The sequence below is a fragment of the Grampus griseus genome (genome assembly GCF_964374135.1).
Source record: "Grampus griseus genome assembly, chromosome: 21".
Lineage (NCBI taxonomy): Eukaryota > Metazoa > Chordata > Mammalia > Artiodactyla > Delphinidae > Grampus > Grampus griseus.
Window position 1 is genome coordinate 32,801,063 of NC_139015.1, and position 15,415 is coordinate 32,816,477.

The window sequence follows — 15,415 nt, forward strand, 5'->3', positions numbered from 1 at the left end:
CTTTCCCGCCTCCATCTCCTCTCTGCCTTTGAAATATCATTTACCCTGTGTCATCTTGAATAAGTCACGTCACTTACCCCCTCGGGACTTATTTTTCTCATCCTTAAGACGAGATGACCTAAGGGCCACATTCTTGAATTTTAGTCACCCTTACACGAAATCCCCATACAGATCTGCCAGGCATCCGCCAGAGAAGACGCCGGGGTCGGCTGTGCCAGCACCCACTGCGGAGTAGCTGGTACCGCCGCATCCGCCGCCGCGGCCCCTCCCCTGGCAACGGTAACTAGTAGTCTCCGCGCCTTCTCGCGAGAGCGGGCCCCTCGCGGACAAAGGTGCGGTCGCCCGGCCTGCGCGCCCCACGTCAACCTCCGCCCGTCCCTGCGCGCCGGGCCCTGCCGCGCACGCGCGCACTCGGACGGTTGGAGATGTAGGTCCGCCTCGGGCCTGCCGCGCGCGACCCCGGCGCGACACTCCGGCGCAGCCGCGACGCGGGGCTCGGGGCGCGCAGGCGCCGTGGGCGTGGGGCCGCGCAGGCGCGGACGGCGTTGCTCTGAAGACTTTCTTCGGTGCCCTGGCGGAGCGGGCGCGCCCTCCTGGCTCAGCGGACAGGTCCTCCCGTCGGAGGTGAGGCGAGCCGGGGCCTCGGGCCGGCGGCCGGGCGGGGGCGGGGCGACCGGCAGGGCCCTGCGGGAGGAAGGGCCGCCTAACGGGGCGCGGGCCAGCGGGCGGGGTCGGCGGGGACCGGCCCCTCGGGTGATGCACCGCCGCGCCGCCACCTGCTTGCGCCTGGCCGGTCCCCAGGACTCTCTGGGCGTCAGGCCGGACGGGAGGTTGGTTTCGAGGGAAGTCGGGTCCTCGAACCCCGAACCCACCCCCGCCCCCGGCTTCCTCCCTGGCATTGGAGTCCACCATCAGGGGGGCTCTTCCACTCCCTGCCGCCGAGGGGAGGATGCTGAATGTGCACCTTCAAGGGGCGAGGCGAGCTGACGGTCCCGTTAGTAATCGTGTGAAGCTGGGTTATAACTAACCCGTCACCCCCGTTCCCCGACTGCGGCTCCTGCAACCCCGGTGCGCTGTGCGTGCCCACGGACAAGTGCATTTGTAGTCATGGAAATGTGCGGAACGTGTCGTCTCTGGGGCTTCTCGAGTTTTTGCTTGATCATACCAGCAGTGCACTTCCCATCAGGATCCTGGGCCTGAAAAAGTAAGCTTGAACTAGGTAAAATTGAGGTCCAACCCCCTACACGACTTTTGCAAAGTGTCTGGCAGGTCGTTTTGAAAAAGAAGGAAAATGCTAAAAGACTGTAATGGGTCCCTGGATGGATGTTTCTAAACATTTAAGTGTATCTTTTCTCTTGTCAGTAGAGAAAAAACCAGACTGTAAAGCCTTAACATTTCTATTTGAATACGTAGTGCCTGCATTTCGGGAAACATTTCAACAGATACCGGCATCGGTTGTGATCATAAAGAGTAATATCAGATTGCAGTTGGCAATGTGTAAAAAGCCTAAAATTGATCCTTTGAATACAGAGGACTGAATTGTAAATCAATTGCTCTGGGAGTGAACTACGAAACCTTGTGGCTTAGAACAGCAAAGCTTTAGGATGGCCATGAGTCAGTACATTTATCTCCTCTCGCCTTTACGGTTTCTTCTTAACTTTATGTATATTTTAATACTCTGTTCTCTTAACATATCCTAATATCTGTCATATTTGACAGGTTTAGGTTAAGGGACAAATTTTAAGTGAATTCACAATTACGAAGTGCACCATAAAGTGTGTGTAGTGTTAAGGTGTGGTGGGATAGGCAGAAACTTAGCAGCAGGCCAGACTAAGAGCTCAGCCAAATAGAACTAAATACCTTCGGTTGTGTCGGTGGTTCAGGGGCTAGCTGGTGCTCTGGATGTTTCTAGTGTAGTAATGGGGCCAGTGGGGTTGCTTGAGGTGGTTCTACGACCTGTTGGATGTGGCTGTTGAGGCTGCTGCAGGAAGAGGTTTCCCGTGGTGCACAGGGCAAAGGAGTGGTATGTTCAGCAGTGTCAATAGGCCTGAGATTTTGATGTGAGGGTCATCTTGACAGTAGAAAGGCTGGCTGAATACTAAGTAGGCAAGATGAAAAGTCAAGCCCCTTGGGTTTTGAAGGCTGTAACTTTAGAGTGTATACTGATTTGGGGGAGCAGACCACTGCATGTAGACCCTGTCCTATATCTGGTTACTAGGTAAGATTATAGCACTTTATTTTAAGAAGAGTTTTGAGAGAGGGCATACTCTGGGTGAATACATTTCAATTAGTGTGGTAATTCTTAAGAACTGAATGTCAAGAGTGGCAAAAACGGTAACCCTGAAGATGTTTAATTGCATCTGTTTTACAGATCCTCAGAAAATTTACCTTGACATCTTACACAGCTCTTTGGCTTTATAACAGCCCAAGAAATGTTTTTCTAATGTACATTTTTGCATTTTTTTAAAAAGTAAAAGTCCAGTTTAACAGAGCATCTCCTTCAGCCTGGGAGAAATTTCTTTTCTTTGCAATGCAATCAGAAAGATGACCTTTGTGAATCTCATGAAAAACCCTTTTATTCTCTAGCATTCTGGAAAGCTCTTTTTAAAGGAGCAGCATGCTTTCTCTTAACTTGGCTTGCATTAGGGCATAAGCATTAATGACACAAAGGAAGAAAAAGCTGTATACCTCTTCTCACAGAACTAAACAGCTGAACAGTGAATAAATACTAAATAGTTACTTTTATTCCCTTGTCCTCATTTTTCTTTATAAGATATGTGTAACACACCGACTTACTGTGACCTAGGAAAGGCTGCCAAGGATGTCTTCAACAAAGGATATGGTAAGTATGCTATTGTGAATTGCCAATTTGGGGGTAAGCATTAGTACTGAATGCCTACTATATGGGAGAGACTGTGCTTAGTAGAATGAGGTTAAGTCAGCATTAATCTATTTTACAAGATTTAAGGGGATCACCATTAGCAGGTTACTAGACTTCTGTTTTTAGAGGTAGAGTCCCACAGGCATTAAAAGCTGTTGTGTACATTAACACATACATAGCATTTGCATATTTAATATTATCTGTTGGGTGAAATCATATAAATCTGTAATATGTGTGCCTCCTTTGGTTAGCCCTGGGGACAGCTAACGTAGGGGGTGTAGTTTTTCACGAGGGTGAAGACACAGCTTTTGACTTCTTTGGAGGAACATACAGTGTTTGAAAGCAAGTGGACATTTAGTTTTAAAAATTTAGTCTTTGCATTTTTAATTTTTTGTGCTGTACACATTTGATTTTTTATTAACTAGTAATGTTAATTATATATTTTAAGCTTGTATATATATATCTGCATAATTTCTAATAATTTTGGTTCTTAAAATAGTACATATTCCTTTCATCCATTTGTTTTTTTAACTTATATTTTCAAAATATGTCTTTATTATTTTGAGGGACTTAAAAATTAAACTTAAGTTATTTTGTTATAATTCAATTCCTTGTGGAACTCTCACCTAACAAGAATACTGAGTATTTTCCATGGAATGTACTATGGACTATTTTCATAATTTCTAAGTTGCAAAGACTGGAGTGCATGTCACATTTTGTACATTAATGTGTATTTCTGTGTGTGTCTAGGATTTGGCATGGTCAAAATAGATCTGAGAACCAAGTCATGTAGTGGAGTGGTAAGTACTTAATATATATATTTATTTTTTCAATCAATTAATTAATTATATTTTTGGCTGCGTTGGGCCTTCGTTGCTGCACGCAGGCTTTCTCTAGTTGTGGCAAGCGGGGCTGCTCTTCATTGCGGTGCACGGGCTCCTCGTTGCGGTGGCTTCTCTTGTTGCAGAGCACAGGCTCTAGGTGCACGGGCTTCAGTAGTTGTGGCTCGCGGGCTCTAGAGCGCAGGCTCAGTAGTTGTGGTGCATGGGCTTAGTTGCTCTGTGGCATGTGGGGTCTTCCTGGACCAGGGATCAAACCCGTGTCCCCTGTATTGGCAGGTGGATTCTCAACCACTGCACCACCAGGGAAGGCCCTTAATATATTTTTAATAGATGTGGCATAATTAAGTTAAAGAAACCTGTTTAAAAATCATTGTTTAGTCAAGTTACTTGAAACGGCATACTTCTGGTGCTATGCTGTCTTCCCTGCAGCTTTGTCCTGCTCTCAGATTTCAGTGAGCTGCCCAGCCACTTGAGCCCAAGGACAGTCAGGTTGAATTTGGGGGGAGACCCTTTGTGTTTGTCATAATAAGAGTATTCTGAGTCTTATTCTCAGAAGATACAGAATATATGTATACATATGTATGTATATATATATATATATTTTTGACCCATGCCATATCTTTATATGTATACATATGTATGTGTATATATATATATATTTTTGACCCATGCCATATCTTTATATGTATACATATGTATGTGTATATATGTATATATTTTTGACCCATGCCATATCTTTATACTTTCATGAATATGTATATGGACACTAAAATCTTTGCTTCCCTTGTATTGGGTTCATGCAAATTTTGTTGCCCTTTTACAAAAACAAATTAATTTTAGTCTCTGTCCCTTCATGATTAGTTGAAACAAATGTAGAAATGCATGTAGAAGATTAGTCTACAGTTTTTATTAATGTTCATAAAGTCTTTTTTACTGGAAGTTAAGAATATGGTAAAGGATATATCAGTGTATTATCAAAGCGTCACTGACCAGAGCTTTCTTTAAGTAAGTCTCAGCAAATAGATCAACTTTACCCTCACCTTATTCTCTGATTTCTCTTTATTGGCTGCATCTTTTTTGTTTGGTATTTACCTATTCAAACCAGCGCAAATTTTATTTCTGGATATAATGATTAAATTAGAAGGGCAAGAAGCATGTGGAGTATTTATGGTACTTTGTCTTATGCTTCATATAGTCCTGGTTTGTCACTATGATTCTTTCCCTGGGTTTTCTAGTAGTGAATAAATATGTATGCGACTCCCCTACTAGGATGGGATTTTGTTATATCATCTATTAAATTAGAAAAGTTATACTCATTTTGATTAGTACTTCAGAATTTGCTCAAGGTAGGTTTGTCTTGCAAAAATCAACAACTAAAATTTTATCTCCCTTTCATGCTGCTGTTGTGTGTGAATATTCATTCAGATGGTAAGAGAAACAGTGTATTTGTGTGCTTGTTTTTATGGCTGCTTTTGTTCTCTGGTACTGATTCAGGGTAAATTTCATCCACTGCTCCAAATTTTCTTGATCGTATCTTGGTATTTTTATGATATGCCATCTATAACAGTAACATTTTCATGATTGTTTTGTTGCATACTAGCATTTAATGCAGAACCGTAGATGTTATGTGCATGTTATAAATATATTTTGCACTGTTTGAGCTAATTATGAAATTAGACAAAAACTGAAGCAATTGTGAGCCTGGAACTCAACTTAGGAAAGTTCTAGCCTTTTCTTTGAGATTTGTACCTCTGGCATTTTAGATTTTTGACAGAGCTTCAGACTAAGAAATGATGATGATAAGAAAGAAATATAGACTAAATACTCTTTTACCTTTATTTTTTGCACCAAAATTAAGGTTTATATTTGCTATACTTGCAAGTTTATGAAAGGTAAATGTGAAAAATGAAACACTAGGTAGCTGGATCTACTAAAAGAAAGTGATGTGAACTATTAAACGTGACTAGCATTTTATCGTGTTTTACCAAGGCCTTGCCCTTAGTGTGCAGTGTGATATTCTTTTTGAAAACTTTCTGCGTGGTGTAGATAAACAGATCACAGTTTCCCAGTTGTTTCATCAGCCTGTAGAACGAGCGTTAGGGGGCAGGGTTGGCAGGGTTTCTTTACTGTTGGCAGTATTTCAGAAATGTTCTTTAAAAACAGGGCCAATCAGAAACGTTTTTTCTTGACAGTTCATAGATTGACAGTGACAGGTGTTGACTGTTTGCTTCCCCTAGAAGGAGATCTACTTCTAATTGCTTATTGTCATATGACTGAGGGACACCTAACTGGGAGGAGAATATATTTTAAGGCATTCATAGTAACTATTTGACAGGGAAGAGGGATAAGTTACAACATTCCATTTTCTTGTGAAAAATGGGTACTTTCAATTATTGAAATTGTGTACGCTGATAGTCTTATGGATAGTTTTGTGGACAAAAGCAATAAAGTTTTTATAACAGTGTGAATGTACTTAATGCCAGTGAACTGTACACATAAATATGGTTAAAATGATAAATTTTATGTTAAGTGTATTTCACCACAATAAAAATAAGGCTTTTTAATGCATTAAAGTTCTGGCCCTATTAAAAGGGGGCAATCTAGGGCTTCTAGTGTTTGGGGATTTTTAAGGACTTTAAAGTTAACTAATAGTTCACAAGGTACGATAGAGAACTGATAGTCTTTTTCGTGTCATGAAAGTACATATTTAAGATTCAATATTTTTGTCTTTTTAGAAAAGGCATTTATTTTCAGTAAAGATATTTTTCTTTTAAAAGAGAGATTCCCATTTAGTAAGAGAGTATATGGCACAGAAATATCAGTAAGAGAGGTGGAGTAATGGGAAGATGCAAGACTGGTTAAAATATTTAGAGACTGGAAAGAAGGAAGGAAAGCAGGAAATAAGTTGCTGCAGAGTAGGGCTGTGGTAAAAAGTAAGTTGTGTTGGTTTCTGTTACATTGAACATTACTTTCTGGAATGAATATTTTCTATCTCATAAGCTGATTTTAAAGTAATTATTTTTTCTTACCAGGAATTTTCTACTTCTGGTCATGCTTACACTGATACAGGGAAAGCATCAGGCAACCTAGAGACCAAATACAAGATTTGTAACTATGGACTGACCTTCACCCAAAAGTGGAACACAGACAATACTCTTGGGACAGAAGTCTCTTTGGAGAATAAGGTAAGAGAGCGTTGGAAGATATTTGTAGGGTAAAATTATCTTGGGGATAAAATAATGAACAAATCCCAAATATAATTTGAGATCTTGCAACCCTGTCTAGTTTTCGTATTTTTTTCTCTGCATGTGGCCTTCTTTGGTATGTTTTATGTTTCTAGAAAGTAAGGTTTTGTTGCTGTGTACGTAATTATGATATCTTTTGTTCTGACCAGTTCTATAATACTTATTGTTACACAGCTGAGCCTCTCCTGAGTAGACCAAGCTATTTGTCAAAGTGATCTAATTTAATTTTGTTTTGTAATCATTGCAAAATTGACTCCACAGAAAAATGTTTCTAAAATTCTTTAATGTTTTCAAAGAGAAAATGTTTCAGCAGTTGTCAAGTGCCTGCTACATTCAGGGCACTAGTTTTTGAAGTATGTTTATTTGCACATTACCATATATAGATAATGCATATGTATACATAGCTGAATAAATTACTTAGGTTGGCTTGTTAAATGTCCAGTTACAATAATTTCAAGAGAGTATCACAGTTATTTTGTTGTATTGGGATTTTCTGGTTTTGTACTCTAATTTACATTATTGGCTATAACAGGATTTGACCTGTATGTTTTAGCCTTTTTTTGGGTGAGAGAATCATGATGAAGCCTGGGGGTGAGGGGAGTGGGATAGGGGGCAGGGAAGGAAGAAGAGGAAATTTATTAAATCATTTAATATTTGGCTTTCTTTAATGACTTTCTTATTTGTTAGGAAGTTAGAGAAAACTTTAGAATTGGTTTTTCAAGTCAAGAAAAGAATCAAAAATTGCTGATTGTTAATTTGAAATCTTTATTTTTCAGTTGGCTGAAGGGTTGAAACTGACTCTTGATACCATATTTGTACCGAACACAGGGTAATTATCCCAACCCCATTTTCTGAAATGGTCTTGTGGCTTGAAGGGATAGAGGGGCCTAGGGCAGGGAACTGCAGGAGGAGCTCTGGAGGTGAGGGGCACAGAGACCTGTGTGTGCAGGAGGGAGGGAGGGACCCTCGCTGAGGACACTCCCTATGTGACACTCAAAGAGGCACCTAGTAGAAAAAACGTAGGAGCTAGAGGGGTCTGAGACGAGATATTTTTTAAGCTGTCCTGAAGATTCACGGATGTGATGTCTTGCTGAGAAGTTAACATCTTAAGAGAAGAGTGTAGTCTCCTGGCACCAGAACACTGCAAAGAATAGTTCCGCTTACTTGATTTCTTAGCCTTTATAAATCCCCCAACTTCTCTGACTCAGTTTTTTCATCTGAAAAATGGGGATTATGTTGTTTCCTACCTGCCTCTCTCTAAAGGACAGGTGCTCGATGGGGGCCACGTGGCATTTCTCCTCCACTGTAACAGCAGGCGTGTCCTTCCTGCTACACACCTGTGTTGTCTTCAGGACAAGCACAGGACTATTAAGAACTGATTTCGTGTTTTCAGTATTGTCCTTCAAAAATGTACACTTCTGTTCCATCCATCTAACATTGTCCAGGGAGAAAACACTGGCCTAAGGAAAATAAATATGCTTATTAAAAAAAAAAGTACACTTCTCTCTGTGACAGGTTAATAGTTTAGAAGTTTGTCGGGCATTACCTTTTGTAGCATTTGGAAACATTTAAAGAAATTTGGTTTCTTATATGTCTGTATACATATACATTCAGATTATTAATTTGGTACTGAAATATCTTACACCTTTTTATACTTATGCTTTCATGAAATTAATCATGAAATACCCTATCATTTGAACTTACAGTGAGGAATAGGTAAAAAATAGTATATATATTTCTAATCCTAACAAAATTACATTTGTAGAGCTGTCATTTGAAACATTTTTACTGTATATGGGCCACCTGCCAAAACAGTATTTACATTATGGGAGAGGAGGGATCTTACTCTAAAAATTCTGGACAGCAGTGAAAACTTGTGCTGTTTTCATTTGGTTTTTTTTACAGAAAGAAGAGTGGGAAATTGAAGGCCTCCTATAAACGGGATTGTTTCAGTCTTGGCAGTAATGTTGATATAGATTTTTCTGGACCAACCATCTATGGCTGGGCTGTGTTGGCCATTGAAGGTTGGCTTGCTGGCTATCAGATGAGTTTTGATACAGCCAAATCCAAACTGTCACAGAATAATTTCGCCCTGGGTTACAAGGCTGCAGACTTCCAGCTGCACACTCACGTGTGAGTATTCACGGTTCAGAGTTCCTCCTTTAGTGCCGGCACAGTCGCCCAGAGGATGGTAGCCATTAGCATGTGGAGAAGGTTGGAAGGGGTGGTGCTGGCATGGCGTCATGCCTTGGTGGACATCCAGCTACACTGTGCCGCTCGTAGTCGGCAAAGCACTGCAGAGTTAGTGCACTTGGCGCTGGTGTTGTGCTGCTGGCAGTTGCTGGCCTCTGAGCCTGTACCCCAGCCACTGGGATGGAGAGGGCCCGGGGCAGGGGTCACCTCCTGATAGAAGGGATCCTTTGGAGGCATTCCTGCTTCCTCTGGTTCCCTGTTCATCTTGTCAGTTTCTAGAAGCAGGTCTGTTAGGATCATGAACAACCCCCTAATTGATCTGAGCGTCCTGGAGCATCCCCAGTGTAATTCTCTGGAGGTTTTCAGGTACCCTGGTCAGAACCAGTTACCTGGGTTGTATTCAGAAGTAGCAGAAGTCCTCAGAGCAGTCCTGGGTTCAAGTCTGTAGGCTGCAGCCTGTTGGTTACATGAATTTGAACTTTTAAACTGTATTTTATGTCTTGGCCTACTGGGCACTGCTGCTGTCCCAGGAAGAAAAGCAAAGGATCAGCTCTGTGTTTTTGAAGTGTTACAGATTGCTTTCCACTAGACAGTCTGTTCCACTTAAATAAGGTCGCTAGTGGTGTAGAAAGAGGCGTTGAAATTGATGAAACAGTATTATGAAAACTCAGGGACTGACTGCTGAGGTGCTCTGAAGCAATACGTCGTGTACTTCCCTGGGGCCATGCACTGTAGCTATTGTCTGGAGGGTGCTTTCTAATGCTAAGATTGTGTTTTGAGTGAAATCCAGAATTGACTTGTACTACTATATATTTTTTTTTGCAGAATCTTTATATAACTCTACTTTGAAGTTTCTAAATACTGTGAACATGTCAGAGACATACAGATCATACTTACTTGAGGTGTCTGCCTTTGTGCATAATTGAATTGTGTCTAAGAAATTCATGTCTTGTGGAGGAGCCAAGTAAATGAGTCAGATGTTACTGTGCTTTAACTAGGTGGCTATAAATCACATAACCGGTTTGTTTGGAAGTCTGTTGTGCTAGAAGTCTGCTGAAGTCTGTAGCTGTAAAATAAGACCCGATTTAGTTAGTCTTAGAATTTGTTTCCATATTGTAACAAACTAGATATTTATGACTTTTCTTACGCTGTGAAAACAGGAACGATGGCACTGAATTTGGAGGGTCGATCTACCAGAAGGTGAACGAGAAGATTGAAACATCAATAAACCTCGCGTGGACGGCTGGCAGTAACAACACCCGTTTCGGCATCGCCGCTAAGTACAAGCTGGACTGTAGAACTTCTCTGTGTGTAAGAATGTGCTGCAGATTGGGTCTGCTCTTAGGGTTTCGTCTAAGTCGTAAATGGGTGCTGTGATGTGGTTGTAGTCTGCATGTTCTTTATTAACTCTGAGCTACTCATTGTGTAGTGAAAAGAGCATATACCTGAAGTCAGGAGCTGTGGGTTCTAATCTTAGTTCCTTCTGTATTTGTTGTCTGACCTAAAGTCATTTTATCTCTTTGGCCTCAAAATTTTCTTATCTGTAAGTTCCTGGGTTTCAATTACTATTCCTGTTGCCATTGGTAATTCTTGTTAATAACACTAATTGAGCTCTTAAATTTCAGGTCCTATGCTAAGACTTTATGTGTATTATCTCATTTAACCCTCACAACTAATTATTGGATGAGTAGTATTACCCTCATCTGCATTTTATAGATGAGGGAGCTGAGACTTAGAGAGGTCAGCTAACTTGCCCAAGGTCACACAATAAGAGACAGGTGCCAAGATTTGATCCCAGATCTGTCTCTCACCAGAGTTCATGCTCATACCACTGTCGGAGGCTGTAAAACTGGTAACTCAAAAGAATTCAGTTCACAGGAGGGATGTTTGGCTGCACAGTGTTTTAAAATTTTGCTCGAGGCCTTTAAGCATGCATTCTCAAGGTCCCCTCTGTCCTCTACTGACTTCTTAAAAGATTTATCTTTTATTAATTAAGTTTCCAGTTTTGCTAATTCTGGATTGGTCCTAAGGTGTTTCAGCTTTGGAAATCTGATGCATGGAGTGGTTATGTTGGACTTACATATTATGAAATTGATTGTTTTCTAACTGTTTCTATTTCATCTCCTAATCTTAGGCTAAAGTGAATAATGCCAGCCTGATTGGACTGGGTTATACTCAGACCCTTCGACCAGGTGAGTAAAGGAGTGAATAACTGTGGGCTTGGGGTAGAAGGTGATTGAGGAATAATGAAAAGAACCTACAGACAACCTGCAGTCACTTTAGGTTGATTCAGACCGTTTTGTAACATTTGGTTGTTCAAAGTAAAACAGATTAAGCACTTTTGTTTAAAAAAATATTTTTGTACAGTAAGTTCCCTACATATAAACGAGTTCCGTTCCAAGAGCGCGTTTGTCAGTCCAATTTGTTCGTAAGGCCAACAGAGTTAGCCTAGGTACCCAGCTAACACAATTGGCTATATAGTACTGTATTGTAATAGGTTTATAATACTTTTCACACAAATAATACATAAAAAAACAAGCACAACAAATAAAACATTTTTAATCTTTCAGTACACTACCTTAAAAAGTACAGTAGTCCAGTACAACAACTGGCACACAGGGGCTGGCATCGAGTGGACAGGCAAGAAGAGTTACTGACTGGAGTGGGGAGAGGAGGTGGGAGATGGTAGAGCTGAAGGGTCGTCAGCAACAGGAGATGGAGCGCAAGCTGCCATTTCACTCATGGCTGATGCTGATGGCACAGGTTCTGGCTCCTTGCTGGATTCAATTCTGTCTACCCTCTTGAAGAGACGATCTAGTGATGTCTGGGTAGTACTGTACCAGCTACATCACCACTGCTTTTATGCTTGCTTCTGGACATCCTGGGCTTGAAATAGAGATACCGTACTACTGTATTCTATACAGTACTGTACAGTAAACTACACAAAAGCACAGCCACTTGTAGAGGATGCACACATGTGACCATGTTTGCCAGACACGTGAACTAACTTCCATGACTGGACGTGTGAACACACGTTCGCATCTTTGAAAGTTCACAGCTTGGAGGTTTGTATATAGGGGACTTACTGTATTCCTAATAATAACTTGGTTACTGTGGCTTGAGAGTTTGGTTGATCACTCATCATTCTTAACCGTGAACTCCAAATAAAGTGTGCCATGACTGTGCTTTGCAGATCAGGTGGCTGTGGATAACCTGGCATCGAGTTAGTAAGAGGTAATCTCATAGCCAGCTGTAACCCATGCCATTGATTCCACCCATTGTTTCTAGGAAATGCAGATCTGATTGTAATGCTTGTTACAAGTGATTGTGGTGTTTGCTTCTTCCTAGGAGTGAAACTGACCCTGTCAGCTCTAATCGATGGAAAGAACTTCAATGCAGGAGGGCACAAGGTCGGGCTGGGATTTGAACTAGAAGCTTAATGTGGTTTTGAATAGAGCATCAGCTTTGTCCCTGGAGGTGAAGAGAAGTCAACCCACTATGTTTTGGCCTTAAAATTCTTCTGTGAGATTTCAAAGGTGTGAACTTCTTATTCTTCCAAAGAATTGTAATCCTCCTCACACAGAAGCCTAGATATCGAGTCCAGCCTAAGGGAGGTGTGCCTGAAGGCATGCCCGGAAGTTGTCATGTTCGTGCCACGTTTCAGTTCAGTTCTGCTGTGTTATTTTCAATGTGTTGCTCAGCGACATGTAGCGTCATGTTACAAAGGAGATGACCCGACCCTCCAGTTGTCCATCACGTCCTGCATGTCCCACACCACTTTTTCATGACCTTGTAATATATCGGTCTCTGCGGTAGTGGAATCTTTCGTTTTGCATCAGAGTAAGATAAAATAAACCCATCACATTTGGAACATAATTGGTCATCTCACTTGCCAGTGCTGGTTTCTTATATTTGGCGTGATTGATTTTGTTGTGAAAAGCACTCACCCGTGGGATGTGTGTCTGAATCGTCTGTGCTGCCGCCCGTCCCCGCTCTCCTGCTGCTCTTCTGCGGTCAGGCCGCGTTGTCAGACGGCGCGCTTTGTTCTGGGGGTTAGAAGCACATCTGCCGGGGTCCTTGCCACCTGTTGCAGTGTGAGAGACTGTATCCTGTTGGTAGTTTTGTAAAGCTGCTGAGGGACAGTGAGCGTGTGAGTGGATGAAAAGAGGGCAAAGGAAAGAGGACAACTGGGGGAAATGCTGCCAGGGAGAGGCTGGTGGGAGGGGTCACAGCTGGATGGGGTGCATCCATGGCCCCCCCGGGCCTCAGGACAACGCTTTTGATGACTAGATCTAGAAGAGTGATGGCCAGAGGATGGAAATACGAGTTTAGAAAAGAAATGAGTAGACTATGATGTCTTCAGGGCTTACTGGTAAATCATCTTTCTAAGAGTAGAGCTCCTTTTGAAAATCTTTTTTTTTTTTTAACAAAATATGTGCTGGTTGCTACAGATTCAGTCAATGTAGGCATAAATAAAAGTGAAAATTCCCATTCCTCTCTCCAGTCCCTCCTTCTTCCACTGCCACTAATAGTTTGACATGTGTCCTTGCGATATTTTTCAGTGTCTTTAGAGATTATATAAATATCTATCTATATAAAATGTTAAAATGCATATCTTGTCTTGCAACATACTTACAAAGTTAACAGCAGAGTCCTCTGTTTGTATAAATATCCCTCATATTTTTAATTTTTGCACTTTTGTATAAATGTGGCATTTGTTTATTCCGCTTTTTCCTATATCCAGTCTGCTTTACAGAGAGCGCTGCCTTGAGTATCTCTGTCCGTTTATCTTTCTCCACTTCCGTGCGTATTCCCATGGCAGCACTGCCCAGTAGAACTTGCTGTGATGATGAAAATGAGGTATGTCTGCACTGTCCCACACGGCAGCCACTAGCCACGCGAAGCTGTTGAGCACTTGAAATGTAAGTAGGTCGGTGGAAGAACTCAGTTTTTAATTCTGTTTCATTTAAATTACTTTTAAAATTGAATAGCCACATGTACAGTAGGGGCTGTTGTATGAGAGGTGCAGGCCTACAGGATCGGTTTCTGGAAGTGAGATTGCTGAGTCATAGGCTGTGCACATTAGGTAAGTAGTGCAGAATCGCCCTTCAGGGATTTTGTGCCAAATCTGTTTCTACCCGTGACGGTGAGGAGCGCCCATTTCCCCGTATCCGCAGAAACGCTGAATGTTATCAGACTTCAAGATTTTTACCAGTTTTAGAGGTGAAAAATGATACCTTGCTTTAATTGCATCGCCCTAATGGCCAGTGAGATAGAGCTGTTTTCGTATGTTTACTAATCATTTATAATTCTCTGATTTGCCTATTCAAGTTCCTTGCTCAGCTTCCAAATGAGTCATCTTAAAAACAACTGGACACGATTGCTTTTGGAAAATTTCCGTGCTGCAAGGCATTTCCCTACCACCACCAAAGATTATCTTTACTAGAATCCAAATTCCAACCACCACTTCTTATGTCAGAAGATATCTGTGATACCAGCCACATGATACAGTTTTATCTTCTCACTGTCTTTGTGGGTTGAGCCACCATTACAGGAGATTAAGTATAACAGAAGAGGAAAAGGGAGTGAGGGGCGTAAACAACAAATTCATTGTGTTGTTGACACCTGTATCTTACAGGGAGAACTCTGTGCAGACTGAACGGGGATGGGATGCTGAGCTGGGCTGGCAGCTGCACCGGGAGCTCCTCGGGTTAGAGGGGTGTGGCTGTGGACGTGTCTCTTCAGTCTGGTGGTGTTTAGGGGTGGTGGACGGAAATGGGGCTGGGGCATGAGGAGGTGCAAGGAAATGCTGCTGAGATACTCCCCTAATAACTGCTTCGTTACTTACCTGTGAGGTTGGCTGTACTTACGGCCTGAGTTAGATGGGAAGGAGATTGCTGTAGGTCGGTGCTTTATCCTTCCTTGTGCTTTCCCTTTTAAGTGACGTGTTCTTACAGAGCTAAAGAGCCATACTTTGTGTTGATCCAATAACCCAGACATGAGCGCAGGGACGTGAAGTTCAGCCTTTATTCCGCAGTTTTACTGACTCATATTGCTGGCTGGGCTGTGTTCTGAGTACCCTCGTCATTACATTGTAGCAGAAAGGAAAGCACATTTCTTGAGCTTCTGTGCCAGGCCCTGTCCTGGTCACCTACGTGACGTAATCTGCTGGCTGCTCACACAGACAGCTTGGAGTGCAGTCGCCCGGGAGTGGAAGCCATGCCAAGGGTCCTGGGACAGAGGTCTTCCTTGTG

The 15,415-nt window shown here is 42.1% G+C and overlaps 1 protein-coding gene across 3 annotated transcripts; it reads left to right on the forward strand.

Annotated features, from left to right (window-relative positions):
* Window positions 1-348: 348 nt before the first annotated feature.
* Window positions 349-13,600, forward strand: VDAC3 (voltage dependent anion channel 3). Of its 3 annotated transcripts, none has more exons than XM_082680405.1 (9): window positions 349-624; window positions 2,774-2,842; window positions 3,632-3,681; window positions 6,756-6,908; window positions 7,745-7,797; window positions 8,874-9,101; window positions 10,322-10,472; window positions 11,296-11,357; window positions 12,510-13,600. In XM_082680405.1, the coding sequence occupies exons 2-9, from the start codon at window positions 2,776-2,778 to the stop codon at window positions 12,586-12,588; spliced, it is 843 nt and encodes a 280-aa protein (XP_082536531.1). In that variant the 5' UTR covers window positions 349-624; window positions 2,774-2,775; the 3' UTR covers window positions 12,589-13,600. The 3 variants fall into 3 exon arrangements, with proteins under 3 accessions (XP_082536531.1, XP_082536529.1, XP_082536530.1); XM_082680403.1 differs by having other exon boundaries at window positions 355-624; window positions 11,296-11,353; window positions 12,510-13,585; XM_082680404.1 differs by lacking the exon at window positions 349-624 and adding an exon at window positions 814-1,204 and having other exon boundaries at window positions 11,296-11,353; window positions 12,510-13,594.
* The last annotated feature ends 1,815 nt before the right edge of the window (window positions 13,601-15,415 follow it).

Coding starts and splice junctions, on each gene's coding strand:
- VDAC3 (XM_082680403.1), top strand. CDS start 2,776: ATGTGTAACACACCGACTTACTGTGACCTAGGAAAGGCTGCCAAGGAT. Junction 3,682..6,755: donor CCAAGTCATGTAGTGGAGTG/GTAAGTACTTAA, acceptor TTTTCTTACCAG/GAATTTTCTACTTCTGGTCA. Junction 11,354..12,509: donor TACTCAGACCCTTCGACCAG/GTGAGTAAAGGA, acceptor GCTTCTTCCTAG/GAGTGAAACTGACCCTGTCA.